General features: G+C 33.2%; 1 protein-coding gene across 1 annotated transcript in view; it reads left to right on the forward strand.

The window, feature by feature from the left end:
- Positions 1-23,666, forward strand: part of Slc30a7 (solute carrier family 30 member 7) — a 79,839-nt gene that overhangs the window by 31,141 nt on the left and 25,032 nt on the right. The window contains exons 7-8 of the mRNA XM_026379686.2: positions 2,558-2,608; positions 5,947-6,082. Coding sequence (XP_026235471.2) covers positions 2,558-2,608; positions 5,947-6,082 — 187 coding nt within the window. The remainder of the gene's footprint in view (positions 1-2,557; positions 2,609-5,946; positions 6,083-23,666) is intronic.

Consider the following 23,666-nt stretch of genomic DNA (forward strand, 5'->3'; position numbering starts at 1 on the left):
CTGATCTTTCTTCTATTTATTAATTTTTTAAAATTAGTGCCTTGTGGATATACATAAAGGTGAGATTCACTGTGATTTGTCATATGTGTACCTAAGAAAGTTTGGTCGGGTTCATTACATTTTTTTTTTTTCTTTTCCCATTCCTCCTCCTTATACCTTTGATCTCGCTTCTGTTTTCATGGAAACCCCCCGCCCCCACGATTTTCTCTTTTTTTTCTTATTTTGGTCTGACTTCCACATATTAAAGAAAATATTTGACCCTTGACTTGATTTTCTGGGTCTGGTTTATTTTTTTCGTCTCCGTTCCATCCATTTATTGGCAGATGCCATAATTTCATTTTTCTTTATTGTTGAGTAAAACTCTATTGTGTATCTACACACACACACACACACACACACTATATTTTCCTTTTCTGTTCATCTGTTGACAGGTATCTGTCTATACTGATTTCATAGCTTAGCTATTGTGAATTGTGCTGCTATAAACATGATATGACTATATCCCTGTAGTATTCTAATTTTAGTTCTTTTGGATATATACCAAGGAGTGGGATAGTTGGATCATTTGGTGATTCCATTCCTACTTTTTTGAGGAATCTTCAAACTGCTTTCCTGAGTAGTTGTTCTAATTTGCAGTCCCATCAACAATGTATGACTGTACCTTTTCCCCCAAAGCCTCACCGACATTGATCATAATTTGTTTTCTTGATAATTGCCATTCTTACTGGAGTAAGATGAAATCTCAATATAGTTTTTATTTGTATTCCCTGATTACTAGAGATGTTGAACTTTTTTTTCGTATCTTTAAAAGCTATTTGTAGTTCTTCTTTTGAGAAGTGTTTGTTCAGTTCTTTTGTCCAATTATTGATTAGGTTTTTTTTTTTTTTTTGGTGTTAAGTTTTTTGAGTTCTTCACATATTCTAGATATGTCTGAGGAATAGGTACCAAAGATCTTCTGCTATTCTGTAGGTTCTCTCTTTATATTCTTGTTTCCTTTACTATGTAGAAACTTTTTAATTTGATGCCTTCCCACTTTTTGAATCAGTTTTATTTCTTGCTCTTTAAGAATCTTGTTAAAGAAGTTGATGTCGGTACCAATATGTTGGAGTGTCGAGCCTACATTTTCTTCTGACAGTTGCAGAGTATCAGGTCTAATTCCTTGGTCTTCAGTTCACTTTGATTTGACTTTTATACAGGCTGAGAGATAGGAATTAAGTTTTATTCTTCTACGTATATATGGATGTCCAGTTTTCCCAGCACCTTTTGTTAAAAAGGCTATCTTTTCTCCAGTCTATGTTTTTGGTACCTTTGTCAAGTTCCAGATGACTATATCCGTGTGGGTTTGTTTCTATTCTATTCTATTGGCCTTTGTGTCTGTTTTGGTGCCAATACCATGCAGTTTTTGTTACTTTAGCTCTGTGGTATGATTTGAGGTCTGAAATTATGATCCCTTCAGTATCTGGTTTTTTTATTCAGGATTGCTTTGCCTATTAATAAAATTAGATATAAAAAAGAATCACCATAGATACTACTGAAATCCAAAGGATCATTAGAAACTATTTTGAAGATTTATACTCCAATAAAGTAGAAAATCTTAAAGATATTGACAATTTCTAGAGACATGTGACCTATCCAGATTGAACCGTGAGGATATAGAAAGCTTAGACCAATATTAAATAATGAAATTGAAGCAGTTGTTAAAAGCTCTCCAACAAAGAAAAGCCTAGGACTAGATGGATTCTCAGCTGAGTTCTACTAGACTTTTAAAGAACTAATGCCAATCCTTCTAGAATTATTCCATGAAATTGAAAAGGAGGGAATACTGCCAAATCCATTTTTTTTTCATTTTTAATCAGAAAGGCATTTTTTTTTCTTTTTTTGCAGTGCTAGGTATTGAACCTAGGTATACTCTGACACCAAGCTACATCCCCAACCTTTTTAATTTTGGGTCAACCTCTTGCTAAATTGACTAGTCTGGTCTCAAACTTGGGACCCTCCTGCCTTAAGAGTTTGGGTCACTGGTGTTCTAGAAATATGCTACTGCACTTAGGTATAAAGGCAAAAAAAAAATTAAATATTTTTTTAATCTCTTTTGAATAGAAAACTTGTCATATCCATCTAGAAACTATTGAAAAACTACTGTTTGTCATAATCAAGTTATCTTGGATTCGTTTCTATCTGGACTTCATTTCTTAGACTTCTTTTGACTTCAAACACTACATTTAGTTTCATCTGAATTTTCCAATTATAAAAGCATTAGAGTATATTTTATGAATGTTAGCATATTTTCACAGTTTTGAATTTCTTGTGCTTTTTATTTTTTTAATACAGTATTTCTAAAATACTGTGTGTCCTTGATGCATTTTAAATTGCCTGTACTAGATTTATCACTCCTCAGTTACTTTATTAAATTTAAAAAATAATTTTATAGGTCTCATGTGGCTAAATAGTCACACATCCTTCATGATACAATTGAATGAAAAGGACTCAGAATTGCAAAAATTTGAATAAGGAATTGAAAACATGTTTTAAAATAATTTAACTTAATTCTCTACAGATGGTCCCTCCCTAAAAGAAACAACAGGACCCAGCAGACAGATTTTACAAGGTATGACAAATTTTTATGTTTCTCAATATTATGAAATTGATTTTATAATTTTCAGTTTCCTAGAGTTTTCCTTTAAGAAAAATACATAACAAAATATTTATGTTTAAAATGTTATTTCTTCTTAAGTGATTTTTTAAAAAATATATACTATTTAGGTATATTAACTGATTTTTTTTTTTTTTGTCACTTGACTGTTAAAAAAAAATTTTCAGAAACTACGAAGTTTAAATATAAGTAATTGCCAGGCTTGTGGACATAGTAATGCTATAGTAGTATTCTGTTTGCCTTCATAGGATTATTATATAGATTTTCCAAGAATAATAATCAGTATATTCTTATGTTGTGGGGAAAATTTAGAGCTAAAAATGTAATGCAGGATAAGACCTCTGTCATATTTGTGGATTTCAGTTAATGGTACCTAATCGAGTGTTACATGTCATGTAAAATGAGACATTATAAAGTTTTATAAGTGAAAGAAAATCAGCTTTGTCTGGAAACTATTGTAGTTTCCATTTTGGAGATGTGAACCAATATTTGGCTCTGAGGTTCCACTTAGACTTTATTGCTAAGGGTTCCTAATTCCCAGCTTTATTTACTTTTGATTCCAGTCTGACTTTTTCAGTGGCTTCTGGTCTAGTCAGTACTGTGCCTGTTTTCTCCACTATTTCTTGATCTAACATTAGCTTTTTATTTTTTCACTGAGAATGTTTCTCCATATTGAAGAGTTCATTTTCAAAAGGCTTAATAAGTGTATCTTCCATTCACTAATTATCCATTTACAAATTATAGAGAATTATTTCGGAATACCCTTTGCTGAAATAGCTTGTAATCATGTATATTTGATACAGCTATATCATTTGCTATAAGTTAGTTTTGATAACAGTTTAGTTTTGAAAATTATCACGAGAGAAAAAGAAAGGATCTAGCCTTCTACTTATCTTTTATACAGCTAATATTAAAATCAGTTTGTATTTTCTGATTATCTATCAATTTATTGTGACTGAAGGAAACCAGTAGGTAGCTGAAGGACAGATATAGCTGGTTCAAACTTTCCTGCAAAACTACCATGAATACTATGAGTTAACTGAATTTTTCAATTATTTGCTATATCTTGAATAATAATCCTGGTTTATTAAGTTTGGGAGGATATTATCAACATCCCATCAAGTTTTCCAAGGTTTTAACTTTATACAAGTTAAGCATATTGTTTATGTATTTCTTTAGTGATTTTTCTTCTTAGTTACTATGAAGTAAGCTGGGCTTAGATAGTTAATAACACTTGCTAATGAAACCAGTTTTCAGGTTAGCACATAGCCAGGGACTTTCTAATCTAAGGAAAAATCAAGGACAAGTGATTCTTTTCTTTTTCCTTCCAGTGTCTACAGCTGTTTTCATTGCGATTTTACCAAAACACTGCTTAAAATATGTAAAGATTTAATATAAAAGTGTATAGTTTAGGCACTATTTGAGTCAACTTTTTCACTGCTGTGACTAAAAGACCTGACCAGAACAATTGTAGAGGAGGAAAAGTTTATTTGAGGGCTCACAGTTTCAGAGGTCTTAGTCCATAGACAGCTAGTTCCATTCCTGGGGCTCAAGGGCATCTTGGCAGAAGAGTGTGGTAGAAGGGAAGCAGCTCACGTGATGATCAGAAAACAGAGAGAGAGATCGCCACCTGCCAGATACAAATATATACCCCAAAGCGAAATGCCTCACCTCCCCCAGCCACACCGTGCCTGTCTTCAGCTACCACTCAATTATTCCCATCAGGTGATTAATTTATTGAGTTGAGGGTCTCATAACTTAATCATTTCTTCTCTGAACCTTCTTGCATTGTCTCACGTAAGCTTTTGGGGCACACCTCACATCCAAACTATAGCAGGGATCTTCATCCCACTTTGATGTATATCTTTCTCTAAAAAGTATTCTCTGACAAAAATTTCTTAAGAAAGCAACTAGCTTTCTGAAGAATAGTTATAATGAATCAAAACTCTATACAAATGAAAAATTAAATGTAGGTATTAAAGGATGAGTTATATTTGGTACCATACTTGACGTAAATTCTGTAGTAGCAGGTGAACTGAAATATAATATCTTAGCACACAAGAGATTCAATTGGACTTATTAGTGGTCAGTTTTTAAATTATTAGAAATTGTTTTAAGTTAAATCTGTTTCTATATGTAAAAAATAATTATAGTTTACTTTTTATTGTTCAGGGAATAATAAAAAATAGGTATTTCTAATTTGGGTACATGCTTTTTGCACATTGACCCTGTGTCAAAATAAAAATAAAAAGAACTGGGGATGTAGCTCAGTGGTAAAGTGCCCTTGGGTTCAATCCCTAGTACCCACCCACCCCAACACACACACACACACACACACACACACAAAGTGACTCTAAGGCAAAGTATAAAAAAAATAAGGTCAGATAGGGTACTTGATTGTATTGAAGAGTACTATTATATTTAGCAAGCCATGATTAAAGTTTAAGAAATAGCATTTTATTACATAGTAAATTTTACTCATTAAGGGTTTAAATGTTGAATAAGTTATTATCTTAGTTGAGTCTTTTCAGAAAAAAAATGAAAAATGTATGTAAAACTTCCTTCTTGATGTTTTTAATGTTTTCCAGGCAAGTATCACTTATTAAATAATAACATCTGAGTTCTTGAGCAGTTAGAGCATCAATATCAGTGTCCTATTAATGTAGTATTTAATTTTTAAAAGTTCAACATGTATTTTATATTCATTTAAAAATATTTAAATCCCTGGTTTCTTTCACTTTGAATTTGAGCATAGTATATAACAAATGTAGGTAACAAAAACTTTAAGATAACTTATACATATATCAACATAAGCAGAATTAGGGGCTACAGGAAATTCTAGTTCCAAATGGTAATAATTTTAATCACCAGCAGAGGGCTCTGTATGTACATGGATTCACAATTAGAAAACATCCTTGACCAGTTCATTTAGGCTAATGCAGTTTCCTTCCCTAAATAAATTATTAAAACTTTTGTATTCTTTTAAGCCAGAGATACAGAGATGAATGTTTGTGGTTTATCATATTTTCCCTTTTTAATGTTTGCAGTTTTAAAAATCAGTTCGTTTACTTCTTCATTTAAATTATTCCTGTAAGAGCAAGTAGAATTTACCAGATAGTTTAACCCTGTTGATTTTAAAAACATTATTTCAATTCAGTAAATATACTTGATAATTGATTTTCCAAATTGATATTTAGATGTCTATATGATTTTAAGAGTATAATTCAAAGACATTTTCTGTTTTAAATTGAACGGAAGCTATGGTGCTTACTTTTATTATGCTTTATTTTTAGGTGTATTTTTACACATTCTAGCAGATACACTTGGGAGTATTGGTGTAATTGCCTCTGCAATCATGATGCAGAATTTTGGTTTGATGATAGCAGATCCTATCTGTTCGATCCTTATAGCCATGCTTATAGTTATAAGGTAAGTAGTATTATGTTACTCACAGGTATTAAAATGAGAGGTAGGTGAAAAACACTGAATTTCTTTAAAAAAATTCCTACATAAATTCTCTTCTCACTTTTATAATTTTTTTCTTTTTCTCATTTATTTCTTTTATGGAACTTGACCTTTTTTAAATTTTTTAATTTATTTTTTTATTTTTTATTTTTTTGGCACTAGGATTAAACCCAGAGTTTTGTATGTGCTAGGCACTCTACCACTGAACTCCATCCTTTTTTAAAAATTTTATTTTGAGACAGAGTCTCATTAAGTTGTCAAGGCTGCTCTTAATCTTGCAATTCTCATGTTTCAGCCTCCTCATTAGCCATATTGTCATTGCAGAAGTCTCTCAAAAATGCTTATTGAAATAAATGTATGTTTAATTCCCACCTAGATTATAAAATTCTTGAGGCATTATCTCTTAGCTCTTTTCTTTTTATTTCCTACCATAGTCCCAACGTACATGTAAAAGTATTTGTGTGTATAGATGTATAACTTCTCAATAAACATTTGCTGAGTTAGATTGTATAGATATTATCACCAAAGTTTCTCTTACCCTGAGACATATTTTATTATTGCTTTAATTTTTATCAGAATAATATGTTCCTTTATTTTATGGTCATCAGTTATTTTAAAATTTGCATATGTCTGTATTAGAGTATTTTTTTAATATTTATTTTTTTGTTGTAGTTGGACACCGATATCTTTATTTTATTTATTTATTTTTATGTGGTGCTGAGCATTGAACCCAGGCCCTCGCACGTGCTAGGCGAGCGCTTTACGCTGAGCGATAACCCCAGCGCCTATATTAGAGTATTTTTATGTTTCCAAATGATTTTACCCTCAGGTTCTTTTGTAATGATAGCAAAGGCCTACTTGAGGTCAGACTGATGATTTTTATAGCTCATAGTTGATTAGAGTAGATTGCGATGAAATCATAATGTTAAAATTACTCACAAGTGGAGATTTTGAAGTTTCTTTCTAAGGAATATATAAATGTAGATTAATTTTTAATTTCTGTATATTATTAGTATAAGGAAGCAACTCTGTTATACCGAAGTCTTTCTAAAGCTTAGAATGCCTTTTCTTCATCTTTGGAAATCTTACTACACTTTCTTGAAAGTTTGGCTTAGGTGTTACATATTCTATGAAACCTAACTGCTAATGAATTTGGTAAGTCTTATATCTGTATTTCTTTATAGATTCATTCAGTAGTCATTTTATTTTTTATGTATTATAATTCTTAGTTGCTTCTAATATTTCTTAAGAGTATTATCACTTTTTTTTGTCTCCATTATTATTATCCTAATTCTGTCTATTATATCTTGCTTGGAAAAACTATGACAGTCTCCTTTCTGTCTCTTGAAACTCTCCATAATGGCTAAAATTATCTTTCTTTGATGAGGATAACAAGATATATAAAAGTCATCTTTTTTAAAAAAAATACTTTTTCATTGTTTTAAGTGGGTATCTAATTCTGACAAAAAGTTGGCACATTGATTCTAAATAAAAAGAAATTTGTGACTTTTTTCAACATTAGGGAATTACTTTTTCTAACCCCAAGTAGGGACTTCTTTTTTAATTCTGTTCTCAGTCATTTATTCCATAAATATAAGTAAGCAAATAGAGAAAACGTTTTAAAAACTGAAATATAACACACTTAAAAAAAAACTGCACAAATAACTTTCAACAAATAATTTCTTAAAAGTAGATTCTTTTAGCCAGATTGAAAAAGACAACATCCAAAGACAACTACTGATTTTTCACTGTAATAGGAGAGAGAGAAACAGATTAATAAGTAAACCACTCAAACATCAGTATTTTTATTGTGCTGAAAGTTAAAATAGGATTATGTGACGTGACTGAGTTGCCACTTTAATCTGAGTGAAGGAAGACTTTAAAAGTGAGGGTCTTTAGGTTGAGATCTGAATGTTGTGAGAGAACTGGTGGGAGGAAGAACTTTTTAGTTTAAGAACCAGCTAATATAAAAGCCCCATAGTGAAAACAGCTTTGCCACTGAAAGGAGGCTAGTATGGCTGAAACAGGGAGTAAGAATGGTTTAAGATAAAGTTGGAACGGGCTAGGAGAAATTATGCAGGGCTAGAAGTTTGGATTTTGTGCCAAGTGCAGTGGGACATCTTCATAAAGGAGTGACAATATTTAATTTATATTTTAAAAATCACTTTGACTGAGGTGTTGGAAATAGGGGCACAAGTAGAGACAGATGGACCAGTCATGGACCAAGTTAGAGGTCATGGTGGCTTGGCTTAAGGTACTGATATACAAAATGGGGAGATGTGGAACAAATTAGAAAATGCAGGAGGGTTGAGCCAACAAGATTGGCTCATGGATATGAATGTATGGGTCAAGACTAAGTGGACAAGGGAATCAGGGATAATTCCTAGAATTTTTACCTGCACAATTAGGTGAATGAAAGTGTTGTTAATTGAAAGAAGATTGGAAAAAGAATAATGTTTTTGTTAGTTTTTGAAGGGGCCTATAAATCACAAGTTCTTTTTTCAGTTGTCACAGGTTTAAGATCTTTTATTAGACATTTATATAGAAATTTCAGGTAGGTAGTATACAAATATGGAATTATTGGTAGCAGTCAACTGTACATAGATTTTAGAAATAGTTCACATGTAAGCGGGGCATGGCAGTGCATGTCTGTAATCCCAGCGGCTTAGGAGGCTGAGGCAGGAGGATCTTGACTTCAAAGCCAGCCTTAGCAAAAGCAAGGTGCTAAGTAGCTCAGTGAGACCCTCCCTCTAAATAAAATGCAAAATAGGGCTGGGGATGTGGCTCAGAGGTCAAGAACCCCTGAGTTCAATCCCTGGTAACCCTCCCCCGAAAAAAGAAAATAAATATTCCACATGTAGATTTAAAGTCATGGAGTCAAGCTACCATTCTCATTCCTTCTATTTTCTTAGAAAAATGCCCCTTAATATCATAGTTCTTGCTAAAACCTAGCTTCGGGGTCCCTTTCAATATAGTATTTTAGGCAGCCACAACCAGCCATATAAAACCTGTTTGTCATATTTAGCTAGGACCTTCTGACCTCTTTTTTATTTAATTAATTAATTTTTTAAGTTGTTAATGGACCTTTTTTCTTTTTTTTAATTTATATGCAGTGCTGAGAATTGAATTTAACCCAGTGCCTCACACATGCCAGCCCACTGAGCCACAACTCCAGCCCATTTTTAGGTTAATTTTTTTTTTTTTTTTTTTTTTGGTGGTGGTGCTGGGGATTGAACCCAGGGCTTTGTGCATGCAAGGCAAGCACTGTACCAACTGAGCTATATCCCCAGCCCCTACTGACCTCTTCAAAAGTTTTTGTAGTTTACATATATACATAGTTTCAGGTCATAGAATTGTGTTCCTTTTCATTATTGTAGATTCCTTTCATTATTGTTAAGGTTTAGCATTTATATTATTTGCTCTTTTATCTGATAGTTAAAGTAATATATGCTGATTGTAAGAAATTTATTACTAAATGTATGATAGGTATTAAAATGTTTTGTAATCACACTGTTTGGAGATAACAGATAACTTAAAAATCATTTGTCAAATGCTATGATGCCTTGTATTAGGCTATTAACAAGATAGGCAAATGCCTGCCATTGTGGAGCTTACATTTTAATAAGTGAAATAGTAAAGCAAACAAATGTGCAAACAGATAATGTAATCATTTTGTGATAAATGTGCTAAAGCAGGATAGATATATACTATTTTAGAAAAGCCTGACAAGGCTACTTCATAAGGTGAAATTGGAACAGAAACATGAATGGTAGAAGAGAGGGACATAGGACTACTCAGAGAAAGAGCGTTCCTAGTAGATGGAGCTTCACTTATAAATACACAGAGGCAGGGACATGCCTGACATGATTGAGGAACAGCAAGTGGAGCAGTATAGTTGGAATGCAGTGAGCAGAGCAGAGTAGTGGATACATAGCTAGAGTTCAGGGAACAGATTGGGGTGGAAGATATAAATTTGGGTATCATCAGTTTATATACAGTATTTGAAGCCATGAGGTTAGGTGATTATGCCCAGAGAATAAGGAGAGAGGACTGAGGACTAAGCCCTAGGAGAGGTGAGCAGTAAGAGGCAGCAATAGCAAGAAAGAACAAAGTGGAGTGCTGTGAGGAGGGAGGAAAGACACGAACACATGTTTCAGAATCTATGTGAAGAAAAGTGTTTCAAACAGGAGGGAATAAGCTGAATGCTCCTGGGAATGATAATTGACAACTTAGACCAGACATTCAGGAGGGTGATAAGAATTAAAGCCTGATCAGAGTAGCTTCAAGAGAAAATGGGAAGGGAGGAAATTAAAAGAGCAACTACAGTCAACTCCTTTTCAAAGCCTTCTGCTGTAAAGGGTAGCAGTGTGATTGCCTGGCAGTACTGAGGACCCACTTTGAGGTTTGTGGTCATGAATTTAAAGTGAAAACAACTAGTACGGAAGTCTATTTTTCTCCAGTCTTATTTAAGCTACTTGGTAAAATTTATGGAATACACAGAGAGCTGGATTTAACAGATTTGTGTTTTGTCAGGTCAGTACTGACAGAAAGGGCAATGCAGGGATTACAGTGATGGAAAATTGAGATTTAAAGGTAATGATACATGCTTTAAAGAAGCCATCAGTGGATTAGAGGTTTTTGTTTTGTTGTTGGTTTGGAAAGAAGTGTTAGACTGCAGGTATTAAAGGAAGTGATCCAGAAATAGGGAGGTTTATTCACATTGTGAAATGCTCAAAAATTGAGATCGTAAGAGTCTAAGGTATAATCATAGGGGTGGAGGTTAAGATTATCAAACAGGGGCCAAAGGTTGGATGGATTGTTCATGTGGACATTTAAAGTAAGAGTAATGAAAAGGGTAGATGTGAAAAGATGATAAACCTGTTGCTAAATCTTTCTTCTGTAACTGAAGGGGACCAATCAAGAATTTTAAGAACTGGTTACAAGGTGTCTGGAGTGTGGAATAATCTGATGGGTGTGGCCTTCAAGGAACTGTATTGTGGATACGAGGATGTGGGAGGAACAGTGAACTGAAAGTGTAGTAGTAAGCAAGGAGAACATCTCTCTCCCCACAACCTGTAGTACTGGGAGTGTAGGAAAGAAAATAGCACTTTGCACCAGTGCTGTAGGGAAGGAAGACTGTGTCCTCAGGTGATAGCTAGTTTTCTGCAGTTTTCTCTGTTCAAGAAAAGGCAGAGGATTTAGTGAAAATTACATTTTTTTAAAGTAGCTTGTTTAAATCATAGAAATAATTCTACATATTAGAATTCTGTATATTCTAACATATATAATAGTTGACAAAGAAACTTAGCATTCTATAGGAAAACTTAGAGGAAAAAATAAACCATAGGTTCATCAGAAAAGGGACCTCTGTTATTATTTGTATGGGTTTGCTTTGGGGGATTTTTTTTTTGTCTTATTTCTAAACTTCATTTCCTCCATAATGTTTTTATTTGCTTTATGCATATCAAGATATATTTTTAGTAGGAGGTGATCCAGAAAGGTGATAACTTCCCTCTTCTGATTATAAAAGTAACACAGAGTCATCACTTGGAAAATACTGAAAAGTATAAAGAAGTGGAAAAAAAAGTAGTCGGGATCATAACACCCAGAGGACATATAATCACTGTTGACATCATTTCTTTTTTTCTTAAAAAAAAAAAATTACAGTTCTGAGAATTGAACCCAGGGGGCCTTGCACATGCCAGACAAACACTCTACCTGAGCTACACCCCTAGCCCTGACATTATTTCTTTATGATTATGTCAAGGCATATTTTTAAAAAATTACTGAGCTTTAACTATATGCACAGATTATTAAGCTTGGTCACCATCAGAACATTCACAGGTCTGAGGTGAAAGATAATAATACAGTTACTATTTTTAAAAAAAGTTTTGGAATGATTTATTAGGTAATAAAGGCTTAATTTGATAATACAAAATGAAAAGATTTAGCACAACACATAAGAATGATTCATTCTAATAAAATGTCCATATTCTCTTTACAGGTATGAGGAGGGAAATATATTGTTTGCATGTTTGTGTGTGTGCCCTCAGTGGCTAATTGAATCTCTCTGGGTGTACTGTGAAAATTATGCATTTTTCCTAATTTCTTTAAGGTAAACCAGCATTTCTGACTTAAGAATTTAAAAACTTAATTTTTTTTAAATGGAGAGAGATTTAAAAAAAAAAAAGTAGCTCCAAAGTACAAAATAAATTCCAGCTCAGGCTATTTTTCTGCTAAGACAGCAAACTTAATTTCCTCAAATACAACATGATAATGGAATATTTATGAAGAGATCGCTCTGGGGTGTTTTTTAGATTGTTTAAAAGTTTGTCTGATTAGCCCAAACTAATTTGATGAAATATCTGAAAACTCTTAAAGGACTCAACAAAGTAGAATATAAAGAAGTAATTTGCTCTATCTTTACAAGAGAAATAATCTCTCTCTTTATATATTCTCGGTCCGATGTTGCTCAGTTGAAAACATGCCATGGAAATCTGTGTCTCTCCCTTCTAGGCTGCTGAATGTTCCATTTTCACTTTCACAGGGAAAGTGGTTTCCTAGAAAAAGACAGTTTTTCTCTCAACATTTTCTAACACAGGCGAAGGGTGATAGAAATTTCTGCATTATGTTGGAATGTATTTTTTTCCCAATGAAGAGCAGAAGATTGAGCATAAAAGTGAGAGTTTAATTTTTTATTTTCTGAAATATATTTTCTGTAAGAGATTTCAGAATGGTTATGTTTTCTTCTATTAGTAAGGTGAATAAGAATTGAAAGTGAATTCAGGACTTAGAATGCAGAAATCTGAACAATTAGAATGGTTTTGAATTACACTGTGATTTAAAAATGATGCCATTTACATATATCTGTACCTTGATTTTTTTTTTTTATTCACCTAAGTGAAAGGGATACCTATGCGTGATGGAAAAGAAAAACATGAGAAGGACACAGAAATATGCTTGGTTTCTGCTGTAGTATTTCTGAAGCCTTACTGGATCTTTTTAAAATTCGTTTTTCTGCAATTTACCAATAATCATCTTTTGTGGTGCTTTGTGCTTTTTTCTTATCATAATCATTTGAATATCCAAAAAAAAATTCATAACCAAAAGAAAGTCTTTTTGTTAGGTACAAAAGATTTTTAAATAATATATTTATTTATTTATTGTTGAAGGAAAAGAAAAAAAACACTCTTTTAGAGGCAAACTACACAAGCTTTAGAAATGACAAGTAATGGTCTAAATAGAAATGTGAAATAGAATATATGCTCATGAAAACAAAATTTGCACACTTGACATTCCAAAAAAATAAGTGATCACCATTGTTCATACATACAGGATTTGAACAAGGTACTGATATTATTGATTCCTAATTATTTATGGCCTATATTAAGTAAAAAGTAAGCATTCTTTAACATGCAGGAAGCTATCATGTCTTCAAATGCTCATATATGAGAAATTGTAGATTTTTTTTTTTTAATGTTTTTGGGTGTTCCCTAACAATTTCCGTTGTGGTTTGCCTTTTAAGTGGTTAAATTTATGAACTATACTTTTGGGGACTAAGATACAGGTAAACAGTTTGTCAGAATTTTAACTTGATACTTGTATTTGTACTCAATATGTATACAGTATTCATATTGTAAAATGGAAACTCAGTGAATTTTTTTCAGTTACCACATCTAGATGGTTTTGATTAAAATATCTACCATGGAACCAAGTTACTTTTTGCATTGCTTCTAAAATAATGGTTTTCAAACTGTTAACTTAAAAATACCTTAAAACACAACCAGTTTATAGATTAGGAGTCACTTTTACTCCAGTTAAAGTATTTATTCGTTACTGATGGAAGCACCATATTACAAATCTAAAATGGTTATTTGAATGCATAGACTAAATAGAGCTTTCTGAGATACCATTTTCTATTCTGAGTTACCCAGGAATCTGTTGTTGAAATATATCTATTTCCTTTTAAACATCAAGCACACTGTATTTTCCCCTCTGTACTAAAGTAAAAAAAAAAACTCTACAAAAAACTCTACAAAACATCAAATGAATAGAACTACTTATTAAATTCTAATAAAAGAAACAGAAGTATAGCTTCAGACTTTATATATTACTTGATCTTTAACATGAAATTATATAATAAAATGATTATTAATATATACGTGATTATTAAAAGAAAATTTATGGACAAACACTCTGTATGCTATTTCTACTTTTAATATAATATCAGTTTTGTTGAGATATTTAAACTGTAGCTTTAAATATTATTCATTTCATAATTAACTTATTAAATAAGGAAATAAAGTGTATTTCATAATTATATTTATTGTATAAGGTAATATTATTTAATGATTAATTTTATTGAAGTATAAAAGGTAAAATGAAGGAAATCATTCTTAATCAGAATATTATTTCTTTACCTACAAAAGTTTTAGAACTGTTGATAAGAAACTTTAATATAGCTATTTTGTGATTTGCAAATTTTTTTTTTTTTTTTTAGAGATAGAGAATTTTTTGATATTTGTTTTTTAGTTTTTGGTGGACACAACATCATTATTTTATTTTTATGTGATGCTGAGGATCCAACCCAGCGCCCCGTGCATGCCAAGCGAGCGCGCTACCGCTTGCGCCACATCCCCAGCCCCATGATTTGCAATTTTATTTCTCATACAAAGAAGGAAAATAAATAGTGTAAGAAAACTAGACAGATATGTTAGTAGATGTTTGATGTCTAAGTAGGCAGTTCTTTTATTATTTAATCTCTGTTGGGTGTGGTGGTACATACCTGTAATCTCAGAATCTCAGAAGGCTGAGGCAGAAGGATTGAAAGTTCAAGGCCAGCCTCACAATTTAGCAAGACCCTGTCTCAAAATTTTAAGAAAAGGGTGCTATATTGGGGTGACCTGCACCCCAACAGAGCAGGTTCCTGCCCAGGAGGTATGAGCTGCCTGGGAAAATAGAAAGTCTGAAATAATCAGAAAGAAAAAAGACAGAGCCGAGGTTAGATTTATAAAGCAGAACATCTGATGGATCTTCCAGTCCTGATGGGAACTAGAACTGAACAACTGAAAAAGGCTCCCATTCTTTATTTAAGGGGGAGTACATCAAAGGCCCCAGGGAAAAGGTTTCAATGGGAGGAGTCTTGTTTAGGTGCTTCCTTCTCAGTGTGGCAGGGGTCTTGTAGTAAACAGGTTGACTGACCTTTGGCAAGTTAAACCCATCTCCATCTCTGGGAGGCTGTGCTTTAACTTGAGTGGTGAGCTAGAACAGGGTGCCATGTGATTTAGGCGTTCTTACACTAGTGGATTCTGACTGAGAGTTCCTAAAACCAGGCTTCCCTGCCTAATAGCTCCAACATTGCTCACTTTACACATGGCTCATAGATGGGCTGGCTCATAGATGGCTTCTGGCAGAGTGGGGTGGAGGAGTTTATTGTTGCTCTAATAGCTGATACAATTTACTAGAAATCATTGGAAACATCTCCAGATTCATCAGTTTATCAGAGATATATTTTACACAGTTGGTGAACTGTTTCTTCTATCACTATACTTTTTTCCCTTTCTTTTAGCTGCTGGAGATTGTGCTCTACCAGTGAGCTATACCCCAACCCAGTTCTACACATTTTATGATGTAGGAATAGGAATTGATTGAATTGCAGTCATACAGTTGATACCTAGCTTTTTAATTTTTTTTTTTTATAGTGGGGATTGAATCCAGAGATGCTTTACCACTGAGCCACATCCCCAGCTCTTTCTTTTAAATTTTTTTGAGACAAATTCTCATTAAGTTGCTTATAGCACCTTGCTAAGTTGCTAAGGTTGGCCTCAAACTTACGATACTCTTGCCTCAGCCTCAGTCACTGGAATTACAGGTGTGCACCATTATGCCCAGCTAACTTTTTTTTTTTTTTTTCTGGTCATCACGTCTACGTAGGATATTAAATCACTCTCAAATATAGTTTTCTTACTTTCACAGTGAGCAATAATATGTGGGAGACAATGAGGTTTTGAAATTCTTTATGACGTTTACATTTTTACGTGAATATTTCTAGTTTTCTCTTTTAAAAAAATTAATAGCTTTAAGATCTGTATTTTAAATAAATAAATGACATTAGAAGAGATACAGATTTTTATTGTTTAACAAAGGTTTCCTGGGATTTCTCTCAGGAGTGATATGTTCATTGTCAATATTTGGCAGATTGCACAAGAGAGGTGATTAATAAAATTGCCATCACTCTAGCTGTCCAACTTTACAATATATCTGAATCCTCATCATCCTAATGTGGGCCAGAATACCTTATTTCTAACCACTGTTTACCCTTAATAGGAATTATAAGACAGGGAAGGCATAAAACTATACCTCAAATTTATGTTGCTTTTATTAAAAGCCTAACTGGTGTCTCTGCTCAGGGTTTGACAAGGCTATAACCAACATGTTGGCTGGGGCAACAGACTCATCTGAGGTTCAGGGTCATCTTGCAAGCTTTTGTGGTTGTTGGCAGAAATCATTTATTTGCCACTGGTTAACTCATAGCAGCTTACTTCTTCAAAGTCACCAGGGGAGCATCTGACCTTAGGGAGGCCTCCAGTCCCTCCTTTAAGGACTTGCATTTGATTAGTCAGAACTACCCAGGATAATCTCTCTTGTTTTAATTAAGCATCAAACTGATATAGGGCCTTAATTACATCTACAAATTCTGTTTATTTTGCCATATTGTGTTACATGGAAGCAAAGTTCCAAAATTCTGTTCATACAGAATAGGGAGTTTTTTTTGGGAGTGACTCATTGAGGGGTCACTCTAGGATATGTTAGCCACACTTTATCTTTCTCCTCTGTATTCTGAATATCTAACTCAATGCCTGGAAAAGAGTCGATGTTTATTTGTCAATGCAGAATACAATGTTAGGGTAGATGAGTGGCTGAAAAAACGAAACCATAGGCTACTTATTACTTTCTCAAAGTCTCATACATGGTTTGTAGACTCTCTCATTTGCCTTACTATTACAGTGTTCTCCTATTAAGTAGCTGTATTAACTCAAGATGTTTTCTTTTTTCAAGTGATAGTATGATTCTTGTCATTAATTATAAGTGAATGTAGTCTTATCATTTTTCTGTGTTTGTCAAAGTCATTAGAAAGTTTTGTAAATCCATTCCTGGAAATATTAAATTTGGAGTATTTGAAATGAGACTAGTTTGACTTTCAAGTTACAAGAGTTATGTATTACCTAATGATATTTGAGGAAATAAACTTTATTTTTTAAAAAAGTATATTGGAAATAATATATTGTTTTTATGTGGGGTTCAATCTAAGAAGACTGAGATTATTTGGTTTCAAAGAATTCATGATTATTATTCATCACATTAAACAATTTAAGAGAGAAAACCATCTGATCATTGGTGTAGGTGCTGAAGAGGCATTTGAAAAAAAATGCAATACCATTCTAATGGGAAGAAAATACAACTGGAGATCAGTGGATACTTCCTTAACAGGACAAATTACATACATCACAGTCCTAAAGCCATTTATTTCTTCCTCCTCGGTCCTTCTGTTTTCCCTCTCCCTCCCCCAAGGGACATTTTACCATTGAGCTACATCCCTATCCCTTATTTTATTTTGATACAGAATCTTGATAAGTGCTGAGGGTCTTGCCAAATTGCTGAAAATGGTACTCAGACTTGTGATCCTCCTATTAGGTCTACAGGCATGTGCCACCTCACTGGGTTGCCATTATCTTTCTTAATGGAATAGCACTAGAGGCATTTCCACCAAAATCTGTAACTGGACAAGGATTGCCTCTGCTGCCTCTGCTATTTAAGTTAATATTTGTATATTTAGGAAACCTATGAGAATTGATGGAAACACTATAGATGGTTTATCAAAGTTAGATATGAAATTAATGTACAAAAATTAATACTGGTGTATATACACCTAAAATTCAATTGAATAACATAATTAAAGAAAAGACCTTTTCAGTACAACAAAAAAGGTAATGTAGAGGTAAAATATGTAAAAGTTATGTGAAGAATTGACACTTTTGAAAAACAATAGTAAACTTTTTCAGAGCTTTTTGTTGTTAATTATGACCTTATTGAATCAACATTGTAAACATGTCAACTTTAATGTTTATTTACAAATTTAAAACTTTGCTAATAAAAATAGCATCAGGTCCCCTCCCTCACAGAAGATAGTAAAGATGAATTGTACAGTTGGTAAAGAAATAAAAGAAGGGATGACCAGGAGGAAAATAAGATATAAAATGTAAAAGCTTTTATAATTAAAAGTGAGATACCTGAAAAAACAGACTGACTAATAGAGCAGGTTCCTAAATGTAGAAATAGACTTAAGTACATATAGAAATTTAGTAATGATAAAGGCATTATCTCAAATCAGTGGATAAAAAGATGGCCTTATAATAACTGGATAGCCATTTGGAGAGAGATAAATTTGGAACTATACCTCATAATATATGCCTGGAGAAATTCCAAATAGATTAGAGCTTTTAATGTAAGTCATGAAACTATCTTAGTATTAGGAAAAAAAAGGCATGACTAAATGACTTTACAATATGAGAATATTAGGGAGTAACCCTAATTCAAAATCTGGAACATCGTTAACGGAAAATATTGACAGATTTAGCTGCATTTGACAAAGGAAGAAAGCACCATAAGGAAAGTTAAAAGACATAATAAACCAGGATAAATATTTGCCATTTTAATCATGAAGAGATTCTGCCTAATATAGAAAGTGCTCCCAAAAGTATAAATTAGGGACCAGGGGTGTAGCTCAATGATAGAGAGTTTGATATTACAAGAACTTGGGTTCAATCCCTAGCACCTTGGAAAAAATTTATTTTGTTGTTTTTTTAAATTAAAAGACCAATATCCTAAAAGGAAAATAGGTAGAAATATAGGTTCATTTGGCTCACAAAAAAGAAAAATACAACATATGATTGTTAAATATGTAAAAGTAGTTCAGTCCCATTTATTAAAAAAGGAATGTAAATTAAAACTACATTGAGACGTCACTTCTTACTAATCAGATGGATATATACCCAAAAGTTAACATAATCTTTTGGCAAGGCTAAGGGCAAAATGGCACTTTTATCCTTTGATAATAGAAATGAGAACAGTACTGTCTCTGAGGGGAGGAATTCGTCAGTAGTAGCAAAATTAAATGTTTTTACCTTTGATCAAGCACTTTTATTTCTAGGAATACATTCCAAAGATAAATTAACAAAACAAATGGAGGGCTAGGGATATAGCTCAGTGATAGAGCCATTGCCTAGCAGAAGAGGCTCTGGATTTGCTCTCCAGTGCATTAAAAACAAACAAACAAACACATGGACAATTATAAGGTTATTCTTTGTGACTTTGTTATAGCAAAAGATTGGAAAGAATATAAATGTCCATCAATAAGGGAGCTCCATGCAACTCTAAAAATTAAGATAGTGATCTCTATTTGATAATGTGGCATTATTTTCAAGATATATTATTAAGAAACTTGTTAAGAAAATAAGACAGCAGTTGATAAGCACTTAATATGTAGCCCGTGATATATAGGTATATAGCGTGCTATATAAAAGCACTGCCACCTTTTACGTAAGAAATAGAAGGTCTGTACATGTAATCTGCCTGTTTTCATATAACTTGAAAAGAAACACCAGAATTAAACCAAAAAACAAATAAAACAAATGTAGTTTCCTCTATTCAGAGGGAAAGGGATTAGAAGTGAGACTTTGCATGTATATATTTAATGTACTTTTGACTTTGGAATCATCAACAATTTTAACCTTTTAAAAGTTAAGTGAATCAAAAAAGGTAGAAAATATATTAAGACTTTTCAACTCTTCATTTACTTATTGCAAAAAGAGAAAAAAATATCAGCCCCTTTTTGGTTCTTCAGTTTTAATGTTCACTGTTAAGTGTGTAATTTCAAACTCCACCACTAGATACAGATTGTACTTAAAGTCATTCTATTCTTTTGGTTAATTAATCCTTTGAAAGCACCATTTCTACTCTCACCTCAGCAATTGAATATTTAGTATAGTTACATCCAATGGGTTAGCAATGTCCAGTTACTTATTGTAGCAATTAGAAACCTACCATTTATCTATCTATACTCAGTGATTTTTTAAAATTACTTTGGGTAAACAATTTTGAAAGGATTCTTTTCTTTTGAACTTTATTTTATATATTAGGTTTGCTTCTAGCAAGCATACCACTTCAGAAGTTAGCACTGAATATGGGCCCATAATGGAAATTAGGTGTCAGGGATTTATTTTTGGTCCTGTTTGACCATGTCAGTCAGCTATTGGATGGTGGAAAATTTGCACATTGTTAGCCTTCACTGCCAGTTGCCAAGGTCCTCTCCGGTAATTTGTATTGTTCATATTTTTGTGAGCTTTTTCATTTCTTTTTTTGTGGCATAGGACTTCTGTACACTATGAAGATCAGCTTCTCCTAAAGTCAGGACTTTGCTACAGGCAGAGGTGCTTGGGAGAGCCTTGCTAGAGGCAGTGTCACAGACTGGCTTACAGCACTCCCTTTGGAGCAAGCTGCCTAGGTTCCAATTCTGCTTTTCTCAGGTTGCTTTGTGACCTTGCTCAAGTCAACCTGGCCTCTCCATGCCTCAATTTTTCATCTTTAAAGTACAGATGATAATAATGCTTACTTCATAATTTGTTGCATGTTAATTAAATGGGTTATTGTATATAAAGTCTTGAGTAGTACCTGCCACATGGGAAGATAAGTGCTAATTGTTTGCCTGCCATCTCAAAGAAGGTTGTTTGGAAAGAGGCACTGCCCATCTAAATGTAGTCTTGTCTTCTTACTGAACATGCTTTCACTCCAATTTATTCAGCATCAAATGAGGTGGGCAGGGAGAGATCATCTTTGCTACTAGGGCTGATTATGATGGTCCAGAGAGACCCAAACCCTAGAGGAGTTCTACCTCTCATTTAAGAGGACAAGGGGTTGCTACACTCTCACTGATGCCCTTTTGTACTTTCCGGAGAGTCCTTCTTGGATGCTAGGTTTTTTTAGAGCAATACAGTTGGACCTTAAGTGGCAAAGCTCAGGGGTAGAGGTGTGGCTCAGTGGTATGCTTCACATTGTGGGAGATCCTGTGTTCAATTCCTAGCACCTAAAAATATTTTTATAAAACAAGGCAAACTCTTTTATTACGTTGGGAGGACATGATGAAGTTTGATCACCGTGTAAATTGGATCAGTTATAAGTACACTATTGTTAACTAGATAGATATAGTTTGGCTCAGATTCCTAATAACTTGTTGAACCTAGAGATTAATTAACGCTTTGGGCTATTTCTCTTGGATCTTTCTTGTTGACCTTAAAGCCTTTTTGCTCTGGGCTAACACTTTGTGATCTCGGAAGCTATCTGAATTATAATTAATTTGATTTTAATAATCCTAATAAATATTTCTTATCTGGTTTTTCTAAACAAGATACTATTTCTATACTTTTTAGAAATGCAGATTTCCCTAAAGAGCTTCATCTTCTGCCTGTGTCCATCCTAATCTAACTATTACTTTCATTGAGTTCCAGAGGTAATGGGGAAGTTGTTCCAAGCTCATCTTGTCCATACACAAGTGAACATATTTGATGCACAGAATTGGAATTTATTCCTGCCTAATATTCTCATAAAGCTATTTTGTGGAGCTTTTGTCTTCTTACCTCACTGATTCCGTTGTCTAGTTCCATATTAAGATTTTTTTAACCTGTATTGCAGGTGTGATTATTAATTGCTTATTCATGAAAATGAGGAGAAGATTGGTGTTTTTATTAAAATAATAAATTGTGGGCTGGGGGTGATGGCCCACATCTGTGATTCTAGTGTCTCAGGAAGCTAAGGTAGCAGAAGCTTAAGTTCCAGGCTAGTCTGGGCAAGTGAGACCCTGTCTCAAAAAATAAAAAAGGCTGGGAGTGTAGCTCAGTAAAAGTGCCCCTGGGTTCCATCACCAGTAATGGGGAAAAAAGAAAAAGGTTAAAATTACACATTAAGATTTGAGAATCTTGATTGTTCTCACCTAAAGGTGAATGTAGGATACGATTCTTTGCCTGTTTATTAGAGGTCCATTTTTTAGGAGTGACAGAATTAGGGGCTTTTGACTCTCTTGTTATTTAGCTATTATTTGAAGGGTTCAAAGTCATGTAAATGATGGCTATTCTCTATTCCAGTAATTTGCCCATCAGCAATTGAAAATTTTAAATAGATAATGCATTCAGCTGACCTAAGTGCTTGTTCTGTTCCAAGCACTGGCTGGGCATTGGGAATAAAGTGAATATGACATGACCTTGACTCTACCTAGACAACTTAACTGTGATGAGATACTGCATTGTGTACAGACAGCTTTAGTCTAGGCATTGTCACAGCTATCTCTGTTTCTTGCCCAGCTATAACTAAATTGTCTTAAAGCCTCTGAGTTGTGTGTTGTTTTTTTTTCATTAGTAAAATGAGGGAGTTGGTCTAAATGATTTCTTATGATCTTCTCTCCACCTGGTATTCTATAATTTGAACATTTTCTTAAGGTTATTTAAGGCTTTTGTGAAAGTCCAATTAGAAAAAAAAATATGTAAGCACTTTTAAAGCTATTAAGTGCTATCTAAACAAAAATATGATTAACTATTTACTAATTTGACAAATTCACTGATATTTGGTCCAAAGATTAGATGTATTAGGTGTTATAACTAAGTTCCGGAAACTTAAGGAAAAGGGCAGCCTTTTCATGACTTTGGCTCCAAGTTCTAGGGGTACCTTAGTATATCTTATTATTCCCATCACTGAGTAAACTAGATACTCTGTAAGTATGCATTGATTTAAACAATAACTTTAGAAAATCAGGAAAATTATAAAATAAACCACATTCCCAGGAAGTGTGATTTGGGTTATCTGTTTTCACTGGGTTTATAAAATTCTGGATTAGTAGATAATTTATTTGTGCAAATATAACTGCACATTTAATTTAAATGTAGATTGTATTGTAATTATGGATCAATTTTCTATGGCTTTTTTTGTTCACTTAAGAGCTTTTGAGTGTAAGATATGTGTTAGACCTTCAAATTTATGTGTTATTTTTACAAGTACAGTTCCCCCTTCTCCCCCCCATTTGAAGATTCTAAGAACCCATGGTAATATGCAGGAGGACTTAGCCTTGCAAGTCAATTCACAAAGTTATTGTAATCCTTTAAAAATTTTTATTTCTGGGTGTTTATTCTCAGATCTAAATCATAGTTTTAATTCTGAAGTTTTTTTATTAAACATTATAATTGTCAGTTAGCCTAGTTGTCCATGAAAAGATTTCATAATATATACCACCCTTTTCTTCTGTTTGCTTTTCTTTATAATTTTAGATAACCGCTAGATAATATTATTTACTGTTGAAATGTTGAGCTTCTTTTCCTCAAAGCTACTTGTGAAGTAAGATCTGAATACATTTTCATTTGCAAAGTAACTATTTTTTCATTTAATCTGTTATAATTTAAGGTTAAAACTTTCAAATTAATTTTGTTTATGATAGTATGATTATAAA

Source organism: Urocitellus parryii, chromosome 11 (assembly GCF_045843805.1).
Source record: "Urocitellus parryii isolate mUroPar1 chromosome 11, mUroPar1.hap1, whole genome shotgun sequence".
Classification (NCBI taxonomy): domain Eukaryota; kingdom Metazoa; phylum Chordata; class Mammalia; order Rodentia; family Sciuridae; genus Urocitellus; species Urocitellus parryii.